At 52.8% G+C, this 15,161-nt stretch overlaps 1 protein-coding gene across 1 annotated transcript in view; it reads left to right on the top strand.

Moving 5' to 3' along the window:
- CCDC22 (CCC complex scaffolding subunit CCDC22) overlaps positions 1 to 15,161 on the top strand; it is a 15,965-nt gene continuing 804 nt past the window's right edge. The window contains exons 1-16 of the mRNA XM_002762857.7: positions 1 to 154; positions 1,502 to 1,679; positions 5,995 to 6,127; positions 6,875 to 6,981; positions 7,107 to 7,173; positions 7,271 to 7,449; positions 11,594 to 11,788; positions 12,353 to 12,415; positions 12,507 to 12,626; positions 13,614 to 13,733; positions 13,824 to 13,940; positions 14,050 to 14,151; positions 14,234 to 14,341; positions 14,586 to 14,681; positions 14,927 to 14,986; positions 15,064 to 15,138. Of these exons, the coding sequence (XP_002762903.3) occupies positions 105 to 154; positions 1,502 to 1,679; positions 5,995 to 6,127; positions 6,875 to 6,981; positions 7,107 to 7,173; positions 7,271 to 7,449; positions 11,594 to 11,788; positions 12,353 to 12,415; positions 12,507 to 12,626; positions 13,614 to 13,733; positions 13,824 to 13,940; positions 14,050 to 14,151; positions 14,234 to 14,341; positions 14,586 to 14,681; positions 14,927 to 14,986; positions 15,064 to 15,138 (1,770 nt within the window). The 5' untranslated portion in view covers positions 1 to 104. The remainder of the gene's footprint in view (positions 155 to 1,501; positions 1,680 to 5,994; positions 6,128 to 6,874; positions 6,982 to 7,106; positions 7,174 to 7,270; positions 7,450 to 11,593; positions 11,789 to 12,352; positions 12,416 to 12,506; positions 12,627 to 13,613; positions 13,734 to 13,823; positions 13,941 to 14,049; positions 14,152 to 14,233; positions 14,342 to 14,585; positions 14,682 to 14,926; positions 14,987 to 15,063; positions 15,139 to 15,161) is intronic.

Below are 15,161 nucleotides of genomic sequence, written 5' to 3' on the forward strand. Positions count from 1 at the left end.
GTGACACTCTGGGACCGCGATCACAGAGCAGGGTTTCTACAGCTGCTCCCCACTTTCTCGGACCTGGTCCTGGACCCAGCCCCCAACTCCGACACGGCTCCACCATGGAGGAGGCCGACCGAATCCTCATCCATTCTCTGCGCCAGGCCGGCACGTAAGAACAGCCCCCGCCCATCCCCGAAGCCCACATCCGGGACTCCAAAGCCTAGGACCCCGTTTCCCGGGAACCTTAAAACCCTGGACCCTGATATTCAGGGCTCCAGTTCCAGGACCCTAAGACCCTCACCCCCTTACGCACGCACACACGCCCACAACGCCCTCCCCGCCACCGACATCAGGGGCCTCCGAAATCCTTTGACTATGATATTTGGTTCACCCAAAACTCTGGGACCCAGACACCTTGAGACGTTACAACCTTGAAGCCTCAAGACCCAGGACCCTGTAATCTGGGGATCTTGACATCAATACCCTGAGACTCCGTTATTTGGAGACCCTAACACACCTGTGCCCTGAGAACTAGGGAGCGTAAAACCCCAGGACCTTGGCACTCGGTGACTCCAAAAATCCCTGGACCTTCAAACTCCAGTTCCGCAAACACCCGGGGCTTAAAAAAATCCAGGATTATTCCCCTGCCACCACTCCCCAACCCCGCCCAAGACGGAGTTTCACTCTGTCGCCTGGGCTGGAGTGCAGTGGCGCGATCTCTGCTCACTGCAACCTCCGCCTCCCGGGTTCAAGTGCTTTCCTGCCTCAGCCTCTCGAGTAGCTGAGATTACAGGTGCAGCCACCACGCCCGGCTAATTTTTGTATTTTTAGTAGATATGGGGTTTGACCATGCTGGTCGGACTGTCTCCTACTCCTAACATCAAATGATCTGCCCTTCTCGGCCTTCCAAAGTGCTAGGATTACAAGCATGAGCCACCACACCCGGCAGAAAAAAACCCCCAGGATTCTAAAATCTGACGACATCAGCATTTGGTCATCGTGACCCATAAGGACTCGTCCGTTCATGGGCCCTAAAAACCCAGTATGCCAACATCTAGGGAGTCTGATTTTCGTATTGCTTGAAACTAGGTTGTCTTGATATTCAGGGATCTTGATACCCAGGGTCCCTGACATTTGGAACTTCTGAAAACGGCAGCCTCATAAAATATAGTCTTCTCAAAATTCTAGCAGCTCAATATCTATGTAACGAGCTCTCTGGGAACTGAGAAACCCAGAGATTGTGCCACCTGGACTCTTTCACTTCCCAGACCCCCAAATTTTGATATTTTTCTAAACTCAGTTCTCTTTCATTCATCGTTCTCCTACTCCAAGGTCTTAGGACCTGAGGATTTCCCTAGTTCCTGGTTTTCCAAATGGAAATCATAGTCACCAACATGCAGGATCTGTTGAACTGCAGGCATTATCCCTGCCCCTACCTTGGTACTAGTGTTTCCAAAAGGCTGCCTGACCCTTGTTTCCGGACTAATTACCCAATCAAGCCTCTCTCCTTCTTCAGGGCGGTTCCTCCAGATGTGCAGACCTTGCGCGCCTTCACCACTGAGCTCGTTGTAGAGGCTGTGGTCCGTTGCCTGCGTGTGATCAACCCTGCTGTGGGCTCTGGCCTCAGCCCCCTGCTGCCTCTTGCCATGTCTGCCCGGTTCCGACTGGCCATGAGCCTGGCTCAGGCATGCATGGTGAGTGGCCTTCCTCCCAATGCACACATCATCTTCCTTCCTCTTTTACAAAGTAACCAAGCTCCTTTGCAACATTTACCTTTCCTGCCGCTGAGCTTTCATTAGTGGCCTGCCTGAGTAGTTTAGATCCTAGCCCCACCACTTTGTAACTGTGTGACTCTAACCCTTCTGGGTCCCAGTTTTCCTGTCCATGAAATGGAGATAAATGTGGGACTGTTACAAGGTGTAAATGAGTTTATACAGTTTGCTTATACAGTTGGCACCTGGGCTGCTCTTGGCTTCTATGTTTTAAGCTTAGCTACAAAATACCACCCCCACCCCATAGTATCCATTTCCTAGTTCCAGAAAACACCCTGTCTGGGTCCTAATCACTGTGTGCTCTGATTGGCCTAGTCTGGATGACATGGTCATTCCTTTTTTTTTACCCCAGGCTGGAGTGCGGTGGAGAGATCTCAGCTCACTGCAACCTCCACCTCCTGGGTTCAAGCAATTCTCCTGCCTCTGTTTCCCAAGTAGCTGGGACTACAGGCGCATGCCACCATGCCTGGTTAATTTTCGTATTTTTAGTAGAGATGTGGTTTCACTATATTGGCCAGGCTGGTCTCGAACTCCTGACCTCGTGATCCACATGCCTCAGTTTCACAAAATGGTGGGATTGCAGGTATGAGCCACTATGCCAGGCCGACATTGTCATTCCTATAGGACACTGTGATTAGCTGCTCCTTCAGGATCCTATGGAGTTGGGACAAGGATGGTTACCCAAAGGAAGGCATGCTGGTTACCTAAAAGAGTGTCTCTGCTTATTACCTCTGTGGCAACCACACATCCTGTATCTCCTGAGAGCAATTCCAACTTTGTCTCTATGATAGAATAAATAAAATACCTTTCTTTTAAAAAATATTTTACTTAAAAAAAATTTTCACTTTTTGTAGAGGTAAGGGTCTTGCTGTATTGCCCAGGCTGGTCTTGAACTCCTGGCCTCAAGAGATCCTCCCACCTCAGCCCCACCAGTAGCTAGGACTATAGGCACATGCCACCCTGCCAGAGAATCTTTAAATTTTTTGTAGACATGGGGTCTTGCTTTTGTAGAGATGTTGCCCATGCTGGTCTCAAGCTCCTGGCCTCAAGCAATCTTCCCGCCTTGGCCTCCTGAGTAGTTGGGACTACAGATGTGCATCACTGTACCTGATAAAGAGCCATTCTGATGAAGTACTTACTCATCCCTAGGATAGAGCTGAGTCCAGTTCCTGTATTCAGGAGCTCCAAGTAATGCCACTCCTCCTGGCTCATTCGCTCTGTGACTTTGGGCCAGTCTCTTAACCTCTTGGAGGCTGTTTCTACATGTGTAAAATGGGTATTAGAATTGTAACTACCATATAGGGTTGCTGTGAGGATTAAACATGAGTTAGTATGTGAAAAGCTGGTTATAATAAACTTTGCATAAATGGGATTACTATTAACGGATAGGTCTGATCTGGAACCTGTGGCTACACAGTGATTGGAAACACTTTGAAATGACCCAGGAAGTATATGGTGGTGGAGGGACCATAGAGTAGCTACTGTGAAAACTTTTATTTAGATGTAGGGGACTGGGTGGGTAGAGTTGTTAAATTTGAGCCTTGCTTGTGTGGTCTTTTAGCAATAGGCCTCAGAGCTCCATTCATCCCCTCACTCTCAGGTTCACCCAGCTCTCAGGAGTTGTCACATTCTTCTCTCTGGGGCTCTTGGTGGCCTTATAAGGCAGGCAGTCTGTCCCATGGCCCAGGACTGTATTCTTGAGGTCAGCACTTAATAAGGGGCAAGTTCTGTCTTCTGTTTGGGAGGAGAGTACACAGTGGGAGGTGTTGAGGTGGGGGGCTCAGGCTTCCCACAGTTCTCTGTTCCTCTCTCAGAGCTGTCTCTTGGATTTTGTTTACCTGCTTTTGCTTACACTGATTTTAGTGGGGGTTAGTGATTATGGCTTTTCCAGTGGCCAGGAGGTACATGTGGGCTGGGCATGCTGGCTCTTGCATATAATCCCAGCACTTTGGGAGGTTTAGATGGGAGGATCAGTTGAGCCCAGGAGCTTGAGATCAGCCTGGGCAACATAGTGAGACCCCCCCCATCTCTACCAAAAATTAGCTGGGCATGGTGGCACATACCTGTGATCTCAGCTACATGGGAGGCTGGGGTAGGAGGATTGCTTGAGCCTGGTAGATCCAGGCTGCAGTGGGCTGTGACTGCGCCACTGCACTCTAGCCTGGGAGACAGAGTGAAACCCTAACTTCAATTAATAAATGAATAGAAGGCCAGGCACAGTGGCTCATGTCTATAATCCCAGCACTTTGGGAGGGGGAGCAGATCACCAGAGGTCAGGAGTTTGAGACCAGCCTGGCCAACATGGTGAAACACTATCTCTACTAAAAATACAAAAATTAGCTGGGCATGGTGGCGCATGCCTGTAATCCCAGTTACTCGGGAGGCTGAGGCAGGAGAGTCACTTGAACCCAGGAGGCGGAGGTTGCAGTGAGCCAAGATCGTGCCACTGCACTCCAGCCTGGGCAACAGAGCAAGACTCCATCTCAAACAAAACAAACAAACAAACAAACAAACAAACAGAAACTGGTACATGTGGCTGTTTGGCCCCCAGCAGCCTTGGCAAAAGGAGGCTCTCTTAACCCAGCTATGTGCTGTCCCTGTAGCCCTCCTCAACTCAGCGCTGCCGTGTTGTGGCATCTTCCTCTTAATATACCCTTGTCCTGGCAACATTTCTGTACCTTAGCCACTTCCATATTTTGGAACCTTCCCCACTCCTGGAATGAGTATATCAGCCACAGCTCTTTGATTGCAGATGTTGGGAAAAATCCAAAGTAAAGTAGCTTAAAAGCCAGGGTTTTTCATACTTATTTGACCTTGAGCCTCCAAAATAAAAATATCTTGCATTGTGACCCAGTATACTCCTAAGTATAGAATAGCCATGGCTTCTAAGTGTAACCTGTGCCAGGCCCTGTGGTAAGTAACATGGTGTTAACTCATTTAATTCTCAGGACAACCTTCTGCTGTATGTACTGTTGGTAACCCCTCTTTCAGGTGAAGGAAGTGAAGCACAGAGAGGTTAAGTGATCTGCCTGAGGTCGCATAGTTCATAAGAGGCAAAGCTTGGGTTTGAATCCAGGAAGTGCTTTCAGAGTCTATGCAGCTCCAAAGCAGTGGCAACTCTGGAAGAAAAAGGCTTTCCTAGGCCGGGCGTGGTGATTCCGACCTGTAATCCCAGCAGTTTGGGAGGCTGAGGTGGGAGGATTGCTTGAGCCCAGGAGTTTGAGTCCAGCCTGGCCAACATGGTGAAACCCTGTCTGTACTAAAAACACAAAAATTAGCCAGGTGTGGTGTGCACCTGTAATCCCAGCTACTTGGGAGGCTGAGTGGGCGGATCACTTGAGCCCAGGAGGCAGAGGTTCCAGTGAGCCAAGATCATGCCACTGCCACTGCACTCCAGCCTGAGCAACAGAGCAAGACCCCGTCTCAAAAAAAAAAAAAAAAAAAAAGAAGGAAAGAAAGAAAGGAAAAGAAAAGAAAGAAAGAGAAAGAGGCTTTCTTTCTCTCCTGGCCTGTTTCCCCAGTTCCCATCCAGAACCCTCGTGAGTCCTTTTGTTCTGAGCTATTGCAGTTCTGGTCTTTTTTGCCTGTTTATTTTTAGGCACTCTTTCTATAATAGGTAAATTTGCTCTTTACCTATGATATGGTTTCCAAATGTTTTTCCCAACTTGTCATTAACTTTTGACTTTGCTTATTATATTTTTCTTTAAATATTTTCTTTCTTTTCATATATTCAAAAATATCCATCTTTTTTTTTTGAGACGGAGTTTCGCTCTTGTTACCCAGGCTGGAGCGCAATGGCGCGATCTCCTGAGTAGCTGGGATTACAGGCACACGCCACCATGCCCAGCTAATTTTTTTCATATTTTTAGTAGAGACGGGGTTTCACCATGTTGACCAGGACGGTCTTGATCTCTTAACCTCGTGATCCACCCACCTCGGCCTCCCAAAGTGCTGGGATTACAGGTGTGAGCCACTGCACCTGGCCCCCATCTTTTCTTTTATGTCCTCCGGATTTTGAGTCATAGAAAGGCCAGAGCTTTAATCTTATTTCCTGTTGTCTGTATTGTTGACTGTCATCACTCTGTGACTCCCTGGAGGGCCTGGAGGCCTTGGGGAGCTGGGGGAGGTTGGGAGGGTGGTGGTTAGTGAGAGAGTGGGAACGTTTGCAGCCTAGGCCCAAGTCTCCCAGGGCAAGAGGACCCTGTCTGCTGGCTGATGGCCCCCCTACCACCCTCAGGACCTTGGCTATCCCTTGGAGCTTGGCTATCAGAACTTCCTCTATCCCAGTGAGCCTGACCTCCGAGACCTGCTTCTCTTCTTGGCTGAGCGTCTGCCCACCGATGCCTCTGAGGACGCAGACCAGCCTGCAGGTACTGGGTGCCTGGGGTGCAGGTGGGGCGGGGGGGTGGCAGTGAGGGGAGAGGAGGGCCTTCTGGGACACTGTAGGGGCTGAGAGAGGTAGAGGTGGTGAAAAGATTGGTGGGTAGGGGTGGCAGTATGTGTCTTTAGGAGAGCTAGGTGGGAGGATTAGGTGTCAGAGAGGGGCTACAGGGCAGTGGGCAGGGGGCTGACGTTGAGCTGACCCCGGGGTGGTACATTGGTGCTGGGAGGGGCCTCCTTGACTCAACCCCTGCGCCCTCCTTCTCATTCTGCTCTAACCAATTGGGACTCCTGGGTGCTGCTCAAACACACCCCAGCACACTCCCACCTCCATGCCTTTGTATCGTGGATTACCCTTCCCTTAGGTACCCTCATGGTTCACTCCCTTACCTCTTCGAGGTTAGCCTCCTCTCCACAGCCCCCTCCTGATCCCCGACTGGCTGCAGTCTGGATGGTACTCAGGATCCTATTCATGATCTCTCTCCTCTGCTAGCTTGCTGGCTCCCTGAGGGCAGGGACCTTTATCCAGTTTGTTCTACGAAGTAGCCCTAGTGTCTAGAACAGCGACCTGTACATAGTAGGTGCTCAGTGTTTGTTGAATGACTGAATGTGAGAGCGCAAGCTGGATAAATGTGTATCTCTGGATGGGGAACAGGAATGGAGGCTGGTCTCCTAGGGAACGCCCTTTTGGATTTGCAGCATTGTCACCTGATTCACTTCCTCCCCAACCCCCATAGGTGACTCAGCTATTCTCCTCCGGGCTATTGGGAGCCAAATTCGGGACCAGCTGGCGCTGCCTTGGGTCCCGCCCCTCCTTCGCACTCCCAAGCTGCAGCACCTCCAGGTGGGACCCCCGACTCCAGTGGCTCTTCTCTTGTCCCCATCTGGGTGCTCAGGGTTTTGGCTCCCTCCCCCTGGCGACCCTCATCCCACTTCACTCTGGAGGTTCTGAGCCTGCTCTCCCACCAGGGCTCGACCTTCCAGAAGCCTTTCCACGCCAGCAGGCTGGTTGTGCCCGAATTGAGTTCCAGAGGCGGTGAGCATGAGGCTGTGGATGGGTGAGGAGGAAGGTGGGGGAGACCCTCATAGCGTTGCCATGCAGCAGAGCCAGCTGACTCTCTTTCCGCCTCCAGAGCCACGGGAGTTCCAGGCGAGTCCCCTGCTGCTTCCAGCCCCTACCCAGGTGCCCCAGCCTGTTGGAAGGGTGGCCTCGCTCCTCGAACACCATACCCTGCAGCTCTGCCAGCAGACGGGTCAGAACCGGCCAGGGGATGAGGACTGGGTCCTCCGGGCATCCCGCCTCCCACCCCAGGTACAGCCGGATGCCTGGCTCCCTGCTGTCCAGGCTGCTGCTCAATGACATTCCTGCTGGTCCTCTGCCCCTCTCCTTTTCCACTTGGCCCCTCCCTTCCGTTGTTTTCCCTCTGTGTGCACTTACCCAGCTCCCCACCTGAAAGAACACTGAAGTCAGAAAAATGGAGAACTTGGGACAAGTCAGTATCCCTCCTCAGAACCTTGGTTTCCTGTGCTAAAAAATCAGGTAGTAATACTGCTCTTCTCTCAGCGCAGTAGTTAGACTGAATACTGTGCATGAGATTCCTGGCAACTGGAGCAATCCGGATTTGCTACCTGGCTCCTTTTTCTGTTTGCAAATTTTTAAAATTTAATTTATTATTATTATTTATTTATTTTTGGAGGAGGAGTCTCTCTCTGTCACCCAGGCTGGAGTGCAGTGGCGCGATCTCAGCTCACTGCAACCTCCATCTCCCAGGTTCAAGCGATTCTCCTACCACAGCCTTCCCAGTAGCTGGGATTACAGGCACCCACCACCATACCTGGCTAATTTTTGTATTTTTAGTAGAGACAGGTTTTGCTGTGTTGGCCAAGCTGCTCTTGAACTCCTTAGGTGATCCTCCTGCCTTGTCCTCCCAAAGTGCTGGGATTACAGGTGTGAGCCACCATACCTGGCTTAATTTTTATTTTTAGAGACAGCGTCTCACTCTGCCTCTAAGACTGGAGTACAGTGGCATGATCATAGTTCATTGTAGCCTCAAACTCATGGGCTCAAGTCATCTTCCCATCTCAGCTTCCTGAGTAGCTGAGACTACAGGCGCATGCCACTAACTTTTTAATCTTTTGTAGAGATAGGTTCTTGCTACATTGTCTAGGCTGGTTTCAAACTCCTGGTCTAAAGTGATCCTCCTGCCTCAGCCTCCAAAAGCGCTGGGACTGCCGGCATGAGCCACCATGCCTGGCCTTTTCTTCTTGTTACTATGCCTTTCTTCCTCTCTCTGAGCCTCTTACTCTTTGTCTGTTTCTGCACTTGTCACTGATGTTCCTTTTTCCCGTTTCTAGGTTTTTGCACAGTCTCTGCCTGTCCCCATCATTCTAGTTCTACGTTTTTGCTGCTCCTCTTTCTTGCCTCTGTCTCCTCATTTCTGTACTGAATTTCTCTCTGTCTACTTCTCTATTTGTTCCCCCTTCTCCTCTGTCCACTTCTTTATCTGTCCCCTCTTATTCTGTGTGCACCTGTGTATCTGTGTCCCCTTCTGCTCTGTCCACCTCTGTGTCTGTCCCCTCTTCCTTGCTGTCCACCTACATATCTGTCACTCCTCTGCCTCTGTTTATTTCTTCATCTCTCTCCTCTTTCTCTCTGTCCACCTCTGTATCTGTGGCCCCTTCCCCCTCCACTTCTTTATCTGTCCTTTCTTCCTCTCTGTCCACCTCTGTATTTGTCCCTCCGCCCCTTCTGTCCACCTCTTTATCTGCCCCCTCTTCTTCTCTCTCTCTTTTTTTTTGAGATGAAGTTTCACTCTGTCGCCCAGCTGGAGTGCAGTGGTGCGATCTTGGCTCACTGCAATCTCTGCTTTCTGGGTTCAAGCAATTATCTTGCCTCAGCCTCCCAAGTAGCTGGGAACTACAGGTGCACACCGCCACACCTAGCTATTTTTTTTGTATTATTTTAGTGGGGATGAGGTTTCACTGTGTTGCTGAGGCTGGTCGTGAACACCTGAACTGAGGTAATCTGCCCACCTTAGCCTCCCAAAGTGTTGGGATTACAGGCGTGAGCCACTGTGCCTGGCGCTCTCTCTCTCTCTCTCTCTCTTTTGAGACAGCGTCTTGCTCTGTCACCCAGGCTGGAATACAGTGGCATGATCAGGGCTCAAGGCAGCCTCAACTTCCCAGGCTCAAGCAGTCTTCCCACCTCAGGCACCTAAGTAGTTGGCATTACAGGTGTTCACCACCACATCCAGCTAATTTTTGTATTTTCTGTAGAGATGGGGTTTTGCCATGTTGGCCAGGCTGGTCTTGAATTCCTGAAGCCATCTGCTTGCCTTGGCCTCCCAAAGTGCTGTGATTACAGGCATGAGCCACTGCGCCCAGCTCCCTCTTCTTCTCTATCCACCTGTTTGTCCGCTCTTCTTCTCTATCCATTTCTGTGTCTGTCCCTTCTTCCCCTCTGTTCACTTCATCTGTCCCCTCTTCCTTTCTGTCCACCTCTGCATCTGTCCCCTCCTTCCTTCTACCTCTCTGTCACCCCTCTCCCTCTGTCCATTTCTTTATCTGTCCCCTTTTCCTTTCTGTCCACTTCTCTTTCTGCCTCCCTCCTTTCTGTCCTCCTATTTTTGTCCCCTTTTCCTCTGTGTCCACCCGGGTATCAGTCCCCCTCCCCTTCTGTCCACCTTTATATCTGTCTCCTCTTCCTCTCTGTCCACCTCTGTATTTGTCCACCTCCCCTTCTGTCTACCTCTTTATTTGTCCCTTCTTTCTCTGTGTCCACATCTCTGTCTGGCCCCTTTCTCTGTCTTCACCTCTGTGTTTTTCTTTTTTTTTTTTTTTTTGAGACCAAGTCTCACTCTGTTACCAGGCTGGAATGCAGTGGTGTGATCTTGGCTCACTGTAACCTCAGTCTCCTGGGTTCAAGTGATTCTCCTGCCTCAGCCTCCCAAGTAGCTAGGACTACACATGCCCACTGCCATGCCTGGCTAATTTTTGTATTTTTAGTTAAGACGGGGTTTCACCATGTTGGCCAGGATGGTCTCGATCTCTTGACCTCATGATCCGTCCGCCTTGGCCTCCCAAAGTGTTAGGATTATAGGCGTGAGCCACTGTGCCTGGCCGTCTGTCTCTGTTTTTATAATCTATAGTAATTTTCTCACATAAATGTGGAGAAAATATTCTAATGAATCCTATGTACCATTTTGCCAACTTTTTTCATCTATTTTCTCCCAACTTTTTCTTTGTTGCTGTATTATTATTATTATTATTTTTTTGAGACGCAGTTTCGCTCTTGTTACCCAGGCTGGAGTGCAACAGCGCGATCTCGGCTCACTGCAACCTCCGCCTCCTGGGTTTTTAGGCAATTCTCCTGCCTCAGCCTCCTGAGTAGCTGGGATTACAGGCATGCGCCACCATGCCCAGCTAATTTTTTGTATTTTTAGTAGAGACAGGGTTTCACCATGTTGACCGGGATGGTCTTGATCTCTTGACCTCGTGATCCACCCACCTCAGCCTCTCAAAGTGCTGGGATTACAGGCGTGAGCCACCATGCCCGGCATGTTGCTGTATTATTTTAAAGCCAATCCCAGATATCATGCGATTTGAACTCTAAATACTTAGGACTACATCTCTTCACTCATAAGGACTTTCAGTTTTCAAGGTAGCCACTGGGCCATTTTCATGACTAATGAAGTTAACAATGATATATATTTTTTTAAGACAGAGTCTTGCTCTGTTGCCCAGGCTGCAGAGCAGTGGCATGATATCGGCTCACTGCAACCTCCACTTCCCGGGTTCAAGTAATTCTCTTGCCTCAACCTCCCAAGTAGCTGGGATTATAGGTGCACACCACCATGGCTGGCTAATTTTTGTATTTTTAGTAGAGTCAGGGTTTCACTGTGTTGGCGAGGCTGGTCTTCAACTCCTGACCTCAGGTGATCTGCCCACCTTGGCCTCCCAAAGTGCTGGGATTATAGGCATAAGCCCACTGTGCCTGGCCAACAATAATATCTTAATACCATCTGACGCTGAGTTCATAATCAGATTTTCCCAGTTATCTTGAAATTCTCTGTTCTTGTCCCTCTTGCCTCTCTCTCTCTGCCTCCTTATGTGCCTGGCACCTTGGATTCCCTGTGTCTGCCCTGTCCCCTGATATCCTGTCTATGCTTCTCTTGGATTTGGGGCCTCTAGGCTCACTCTCCTCTCCCCACATCCTTCTCCAGCATGGGAGCTAGTGGGCAGAGAGAAGTATGTCTGAGCAAGAGGAGACCCCTGTCCTCAGGGAGATCCCAGGCCGGTGGGACAGGAGAGTAGGGCAGGGCCTGCTTCAGTGGGAGGGCTGGAGAGTGAGGGTGACTTGTCTGCAGCCCTTTGTCAGGGGGCCCTTGGAGGAGGCAGGGCCTTGGAGGCTAGGCAGGCCCCTATACCCTCCTGCTTCCCCTGCCTTCTCTCCCCAGGAGGACACACGGGCTCAGCGGCAGCGACTGCAGAAGCAACTGACTGAGCATCTGCGCCAAAGCTGGGGCCCGCTTGGGGCCCCCACACAAGCCCGAGACTTGGGAGAGCTGCTGCAGGCCTGGGGTGCTGGGGCCAAGACTGGTGCTCCTAAGGGATCCCGCTTCACACACTCTGAGAAATTCACCTTCCATCTGGTGGGTGCACCTGTGGACATGGGATGTGCTGATAGGCGTGGCAGTCTTGGAGGGTAGCTTTTTGTATAAGCGCCACCGCTTTATCCACATAGGGTCCTGTGTTCCCACTGGACAGGCCCTAGCCCGACTGGGGGGCAGATACCCAGAGGGGACCCTAGCTTCGCAGGGACTTGACTGGAGAAAATGTGGATAGGTGGGAACCATGCAAGGGTGTGAGGGTGTTCTTAGGGCAACATCCCCTTTCCCTAGGCAGTTTCCTCTGAGCATATCTTCTCTCCTAAGATGTCTACTCTGAGGGGTCCCCATCCTTCTCATGGGCATTTGAGGCTTGAGATATGGGGCAGGTAGGTAGGAGCTGTATCTGGGTCAGGGAGCTTTTTCCGCAAGCAAGCACTCTGGCCAGGGGTTGCAGATGGTGCCTTTACCCTCAGAGTCACAGGCCGCCATCAGTAGTTGAGTGGGCATGCATGCAGCACCAGGGGCAGTTCTCAGGGGAGGCTGAGGCTGGGCCACGCGAGGAAGGGCCTTCCCTGACAGCCAGGGTGCCCCTTGTCACTCCCTCAGGAGCCCCAGGCCCAGGCCACTCAGGTGTCAGATGTGACGGCCACCTCCCGGCGGCCTGAACAGGTGAGTAGAACAGGGTGGATGGGTGGTGTCTCAGCCCCTTGCTTGTCTACTGAACCTGACACCCCAACCCTGACTGGCCTGGGCCTCCCAGGACATGTGGGCAGCTCAGGAACAGGAGCTTGAGTCCCTTCGGGAGCAGCTGGAAGGAGTGAACTGCAGTATTGAGGAGGTTGAGGCCGACATGAAGACCCTGGGCATCAGTTTTGTGCAGGTGAGGGGCAGAGCAGGGGCTGTGCGTTGGGGTAGGTCAGAGGGAGGGCCTCGGGGTGTGAGGGACTAGATGGGGCAAGAGGTGCTCTGTAGAGGTCTGCAAATGGCAGAAGGGTTCCTGGGAGCTGTTGGGGATCTGTGGGGCTCTTGAGGGTGGCTGTGAGAATCAGGCCAGGGTGAGGGTCTGTGAGCATCTGTGGGGTACCATGGGCCTGCATGGGCAGGGGATTGGGGGATCCTCAGAGGGTCTGTGGGTGTCTGTGGGGCACTGTGGGCCTGCATGGGCAGGGGATTTGGGGGTCCTCGGAGGGTCTATGGGCATCTGTGGAGCACTGTGGGCCTGCATGGGCAGGGGATTGGGGGTCCTCGGAGGGTCTATGGGCATCTGTGGAGCACTGTGGGCCTGCATGGGCAGGGGATTGGGGGTCCTCAGAGGGTCTATGGGCATCTGTGGAGCACTGTGGGCCTGCATGGGCAGGGGATTGGGGGGTCCTTGGAGAGTCTGTGGGCATCTGTGGAGCACTATGGGCCTGCATGGACAGGGGATTGGGGGTCCTCGGAAGGTCTGTGGGCGTCTGTGGGGCACTGTGGGCCTGCATGGGCAGGGGATTGGGGGGGTCCTTGGAGAGTCTGTGGGCATCTGTGGAGCACTGTGGGCCTGCATGGACAGGGGATTGGGGGTCCTCGGAGGGTCTGTGGGCATCTGTGGAGCACTGTGGGCCTGCATGGGCAGGGGATTGGGGGGTCCTTGGAGGGTCTGTGGGCATCTGTGGAGCACTGTGGGCCTGCATGGACAGGGGATTGGGAAGTCCTTGGAGGGTCTGTGGGGATCTGTGGGGCACCGTGGGTCTACAAGAACAGGAGATTTGGGGGGGTCCTTGGCACCAGCATGGAGCTGTTAGAGAGGGCTGTGGGGGCCACAGGGGTGTGTAGTCATCTGTCGAGCTCCATGGGGGCTGCAGCGTGTGACCAGGTATCCGTGGGTCAGGCAGAGTCTGAGTGCCGGCAGAGTGAGCTCAGCACGGTGGAGCGTGAGCAGGCCCTGCGCCTGAAGAGCCGCGCAGTGGAGCTGCTGCCCGATGGGGCTGCCAACCTTGCCAAGCTGCAGGTGGGTTTGGGGCTGTGACTGGGCAGGGAGGGGTGGGGTGGGGTGGGTTGGAGGGCCCAGCCTGTGTGACACGTACCCACTCCCCACCAGCTTGTGGTGGAGAGTAGCGCCCAGCGGGTCATCCACTTGGCGGGTCAGTGGGAGAAGCACCGGGTCCCACTCCTTGCTGAGTACCGCCACCTCCGAAAGCTGCAGGATTGCAGAGAGGTAAGCAGTGGGGCCCTGGGCTGTGGGTGGGCCAGGGCAGGCTCAGTCCCTCTCTAGGGGGCCATCCCTGTGCTCTGCTCACTGTCTTCTGCCTGTGGGCTCCTGGCAGCTGGAATCTTCTCGACGGCTGGCAGAGATCCAAGAACTGCACCAGAGTGTCCGGGCGGCTGCTGAAGAGGCCCGCAGGAAGGAAGAGGTCTATAAGCAGCTGGTACGGCCTGTGTGAGGGACCTGGGTGGCTTAGGAGGGTGAAGGGTGAGTCCTGGGGGAGTGCCTGCTATGTCCCTGCCTAGGTGTCAGAGCTGGAGACTCTGCCCAGAGACGTGTCCCGGCTGGCCTACACCCAGCGCATCCTAGAGATCGTGGGCAACATCCGGAAGCAGAAGGAAGAAATCACCAAGGTACACTGCCAGGGCCATGGAGGGTGGGTCATGTGGGCTGTCAGGTGTAGTGTGGTGGCATGGGGACCTCACATCACCAGGTAGACAGAGCTGTCCAGCCATACCCTGACACAGAACACTCACGCACAATCCATCCCAGTCAACCCTGATGATGACACAGTCCCTGTCTATTGCACATGAGCACCCTCTACTGCCAGCCACCCTGCCCCAGGCAGGGGCTCATGGTTACCATGGTGTCTGCCAGATCTTGTCTGACACAAAGGAGCTTCAGAAGGAAATCAACTCCCTCTCTGGGAAGCTGGACCGGACGTTTGCAGTGACTGATGAGCTCGTGTTCAAGGTGTGGGGCAGGCTGGGCGGGGGTGAGTGGGGTGAGGCTGGGCTGCTGCCTGTGCATCTGCTCATGGGCTGGCTGGGGTCCAGACCTGGGCCCTATGCAAGGCTGGAGGTGCACTGATGCCCAGGGCTGGCTTTGTTCCATGGAGGATGAAGCGAGTAGGGCTGTGGGAGAGGTTGGCCTTCTTGGGGCATAGAGATGGTCGGGGGCAGCCCACTGATACCTTGGAGATCCCTGTGTCTGGTCAGGATGCCAAGAAGGATGATGCTGTTCGGAAGGCCTATAAGTATCTAGCTGCCCTGCACGAGGTGAGGGAAGTGTGCCTGGGGCGGGGCCACTGGGGGTGGGTGGGCCTGGGTGCAAGCCTTTTTCCTGCTGTCCCCAGAACTGCAGCCAGCTTATCCAGACCATTGAGGACACAGGTACCATCATGCGGGAGGTTCGAGACCTCGAGGAGCAGGTGAGGCCTGCTAGGGTGAGGCA

This window comes from Callithrix jacchus, chromosome X (assembly GCF_049354715.1).
Source record: "Callithrix jacchus isolate 240 chromosome X, calJac240_pri, whole genome shotgun sequence".
NCBI classification, from domain to species: domain Eukaryota; kingdom Metazoa; phylum Chordata; class Mammalia; order Primates; family Cebidae; genus Callithrix; species Callithrix jacchus.